The following is a 4,341-nucleotide window of genomic DNA, read 5'->3' as shown; positions in this document are numbered from 1 at the left end:
TCTGATTGCCGCACCCCACACTAGGGGCCCCCACTCCCCCCCTGTCTCTGCCTTTTACCCTAAAAAGAGGCGTTCTCTTCCTTCATAAGGTCCTCTCTGTCGACAGCTTTTTCAGCTCTTCCTTGAAACAGAGCACAGCACTGCCTCATATGTAGAAGGACAGTTTGCATTCATTCTCCTCTTGTTCTTATTTCCCCATATTAACTCTTCTTCTTTAATCGTTCCCTCACACATCTCCATCTCTTCCTCTCTTCTCTAAAACAAAACGGAACGCTTAATCAGTTATCTGAAAGATTCATTTTTGTTTCTTTGTTTGTCTGCGTTGCTCGTTTTATAAAACTGGTTCTGCCTTGAAGGGCCGAGAAAGAGGCTTATCGGTCTTGTTTGCAATGGCACCCAGTTTCGATTGTGTCTCGGCACTTCTCTGCGCAGAAGACGACAGCATTTTCGACGATGGCGATTATGGAGCTACGATGGAGCCGTTGGACGTTACACGCGGACCCCGTAACCATAACCTGTGCTTTCATGATCGACACGATGGGTTGCCATTGCAGAGTGACGAGTGTTTAGCGCAAATGGTGCAAAAGGAATGCGACCACTTGCCTGCAGGAGATTACCTGAATAGGCTACGAACTGCGGATTTGGACTTTGGGGCCAGAAAGGAGGCCGTTGATTGGATTGAAAAGGTGGGTTACAGGCTGTGTTTAATTTTATTTTTTGAAGCTCTTAACAATCACAGTGACCATTCAGTTTCCTAACGGACGATATCCTGTTTTTGCTGCAATTAATATGGCCAACTTCTTTTTCCTTCATTTTTAGACGGATGTTTCTGATTTCTGAATCTTCGTATTTTCCTTTAGGCTCTGAAATCTAAACAACACAGCAAAAATGTGATTTATGTGAAAAGTGTTTTGTTAAGATTTCAGTTAAACGAACAGTGTCGTCGTTCTGTGCTCCGTGGTGGGTCCTTTACTAAGTTTCAATTGCTTGGGGTGAAATTAATGGATTTTCCTTATATTCTAAAGCCGATCTGATCATCTGGTTTTGATTGTGTTCATGCATTTCTGCCGTTTTTCTTTTCTTTTCTCTTTTTAATGTTTAAATATGCACATACATTTCCGTTTCGATCTCATAACCTGTATTAAACCATCGTGAGCATGGGGTCAATCGCTGGGCGAAAGATTCTGAGTTCATAATGTTCGGTTGGTATTATCCGATTGTCCTGTGTCGTTGTCTTCTACTTGATTAACGGGGATACTGGTTCCACAGGTTCGAGAGCACTTCGGTTTCAGCCCCCTCTGTACATATCTATCCATAAACTATCTGGACCGTTTCCTTTCATCATACGAATTACCAGTAAGTGTCCAAGCGTGAAAAGATCAACGCTTTGTTCTTTTCCTGGTTGTATTCTGCTCCGGTTTTGATCTAATGGATCCACATGCAGAAGGGAAAAGGCTGGACAATGCAATTGTTGGCCGTGGCATGCCTGTCTCTCGCTGCCAAAATGGAAGAGGCTGAAGTTCCCCTGTCTGTTGATTTGCAGGTAGGCAATGGTGTTTTTAATGCTTAAAATAATACCGGCCAGGCTGTGTGCCGATCAAAGACGCGGCGATTAACGTTGGGTTTGGTACAGGTGGGAGGATCAAAGTTCGTATTTGAAGCAAGAACAATACAAAGAATGGAACTTTTGGTACTGAGCACACTGAGGTGGAGAATGCAGGCCATCACTCCGTTTTCCTTCATAGACTATTTTCTATTCAAGCTGAATGATGATCAGAAACCAGAAGGAAGTTCCATATCGCGATCCATCCAAATCATATCGAGCACAGCGAGAGGTACGCACTGCCGGCTCTGCTATTTGTAATAACGGCAATTATAAATGGAAGGAACGGAAGATAATGATCATTGAATGCAGGGGTTGACTTATTGGAATTCAGGCCCTCGGAAGTTGCAGCGGCAGTGGCAATATGTGTTGTAAGGGAAACCCAAACGGTGAATACGGAGAAAGCAATTTCGGTGCTGAGTCAACATGTTGAAAAGGTAAAATGAATGGCTTACACATGTGGTGGATTTCGAAGGAATAGTGCTACATGTGGACTCGCATAATTGAACTATGCTGGTTTGTTTGTTTGTTTGTTTTGTATGTTTGTGTTGGGCAGGAGAGAGTGGTGGAGTGCTTGAAGATAATAAAGGAGATGGCATCAAACGGAAGAGAAGACTGCGTGGCGCAGAGCCCAATTGGGGTGTGGGAGGCGGCCGCATTATGCTGGAGCCATAAAAGCGAAGGATCAAGTTCATGTGGGAGTTCGTCTTCGTCACGTGATGGCCCCGATCCTAAAAGGATCAAGTTAAACAATACAAGTAACAGTGGAGTAGAGCTGTTGTAGTGAATTTGGAGGCACGCTGCTTTACTCAGAATACAGAGTGTGTGGTTTATAGGAAGGTGCCGCCCCCCCTTGGTCGAAACAGAGGAGGCAGAGCTGGTGGTGAATTTTGAGACGAAGGAAGTGAGCTTCAAATGATGGTCGGGGAAAGAGGTTGAATTGAATTCTGAGGGAGGAAGGGGCCACCCTATTTGTCGGAGCTGCTGTTAAATAATTTTACAGCTCTTAACAGCTAGCTACGGACCAGAGATCGCAAAGCGCGGCCCTATTGCTGGATGCCAGTGCCATTTTGTTTTCAGTACAGTTTGTGTTAGGCTTTATTATTATTATTCTTTTTCAGTACAGGCACTAGCCTCACATAAATATTAGTGTTATTTTCATACGACCTTGTTATTAATTTTTCTTTTCCTTTCTTCTCTCTTTCCCCTATCCTGTTGTCTGTTTATAACTTTATATCGTATTTTCCTAAATAAAAGTTTGAGCAGAACTGTTGAACTCATCAAAGAGGTCCCAGCGTGCAAAAGCCATGCTCTGCCAGAAAAGATCTTTATTTTTTAAATCAAATTTTGCAAAGATATAAATATAGGACAATTAAACACTTGAAGGTTTTATTTTATGTACGGATGGAGTGTATCTTTGTGCTAAATTTTATATGGTGTGATTTTATTTATTTTCGAACCACCCATGCTTTCGTTTGGAAGAATAGTGATGGATGGACGAGCAGTCTCACATGTTAGTGGGGGGAAAAGGTCAACGGTGATCAATGAAGGATACGAAACTCCCGCATGTCTCTGGATGTGAATAGAAGGGCTCGGTTTATTCCGAAGATAAAGAACGGCGTCAGCCAAACTAAAACATGAAAACACATAATATTTTTATTACTTGAGTGCACCTCTTCCTCTTTCGTGCAACAAACTAAAAAAATCAAACAAGTTTTCAGGTTTGTTTTTTAATATCAAAACCTATCCTAAAATCAGGTTTTGTTATTTCTCTTAATTCTTTAGCTGTCTTGTAATTAACCATTAAAGATATCTTGGCTTTGTTTTCAGAAGTAATCTTCTAAAATCATTTTACAAAATGGTTTTCAGAAACAAAACTAGAGAAGAAAATCAAAAGGTCCCAAAAATGCAAATAGTAAGCTTCTCTCGATTACTCAATAACGGGGCAGAATGAAGCTGGTCAGGGGGCCCAAACTTAGTGTTCAGAGGCTTGTAATGTTTATCTTAAGCTTTCAGAAGGGGTTGTGATGTTCACCTTAATTAGGAAAGCCTGGGTAACGATGGCAAAAGAACAACAACAGCAGATCAATAGGGACCGTACGGGATACGGTAGGAGGTAGGGGTGTGTATGGACCAGATGGGACAGGATTTTTTATCAACCCGAGTTTAGTAAAGATCTCAAGTTGAAAAAGACAGTCTAAAATTTGATCTAATCCAGTACCAACCTGAGGTCGGATTGGACTAGATTTGATTCATTAGACTGGTCCAGGCAGTCCAGGACCTCAATTTAAATTTTTTTAAATTTTTTTTCTTCAATGAGAAGCAAAATTGCAACTTACTATATAAAATTTTGCTTATGTGTTGATCCAAACTTCATCAAATTTGATCATTCTCTTTCAATTTCTCAATATTGTCATGTTTCATTTATTAAATCTCATTAATATTGATCTTATATTGTAAAAAATATATACACATGCTCATTATTTAAGAAGTTAATCAATAAATCTTGATTATTTGAATAGACAAAAAAACTTATATAGAGAATTAAAAAACAAATTAAAATTATCTAAATAATAGTTAAAAAAAAAAGTTAAATTGGAGTGGACCAACTGGTCTGAGGGATTAGTCCCTAGTCTAGTCCATCTGATAAGACTAGTCTTACTTCGAGTCAATTTTTTCTGAACCAAACTAAACTGAATTTGCTTGGATTGGATCGGACTATGCCAAATTACCAGGTT

At 40.3% G+C, this 4,341-nt stretch overlaps 1 protein-coding gene across 1 annotated transcript; it reads left to right on the top strand.

The window, feature by feature from the left end:
- The first annotated feature begins 284 nt into the window (after positions 1–284).
- LOC114757377 (cyclin-D4-1-like) lies at positions 285–2,419 on the top strand. Its single transcript, XM_028946406.1, has 6 exons — positions 285–686; positions 1,270–1,356; positions 1,445–1,543; positions 1,634–1,835; positions 1,916–2,040; positions 2,160–2,419. The coding sequence occupies exons 1-6, from the start codon at positions 390–392 to the stop codon at positions 2,385–2,387; spliced, it is 1,038 nt and encodes a 345-aa protein (XP_028802239.1). The 5' UTR covers positions 285–389; the 3' UTR covers positions 2,388–2,419.
- The last annotated feature ends 1,922 nt before the right edge of the window (positions 2,420–4,341 follow it).

The sequence above is a fragment of the Neltuma alba genome, unplaced genomic scaffold, assembly GCF_004799145.2.
Source record: "Neltuma alba isolate B1F8T4 unplaced genomic scaffold, ASM479914v2 tig00010592_pilon, whole genome shotgun sequence".
NCBI lineage: Eukaryota > Viridiplantae > Streptophyta > Magnoliopsida > Fabales > Fabaceae > Neltuma > Neltuma alba.
The sequence above is the reverse complement of the archived record's forward strand: the minus strand, read 5'-3'. Positions and strand labels throughout refer to the sequence as shown.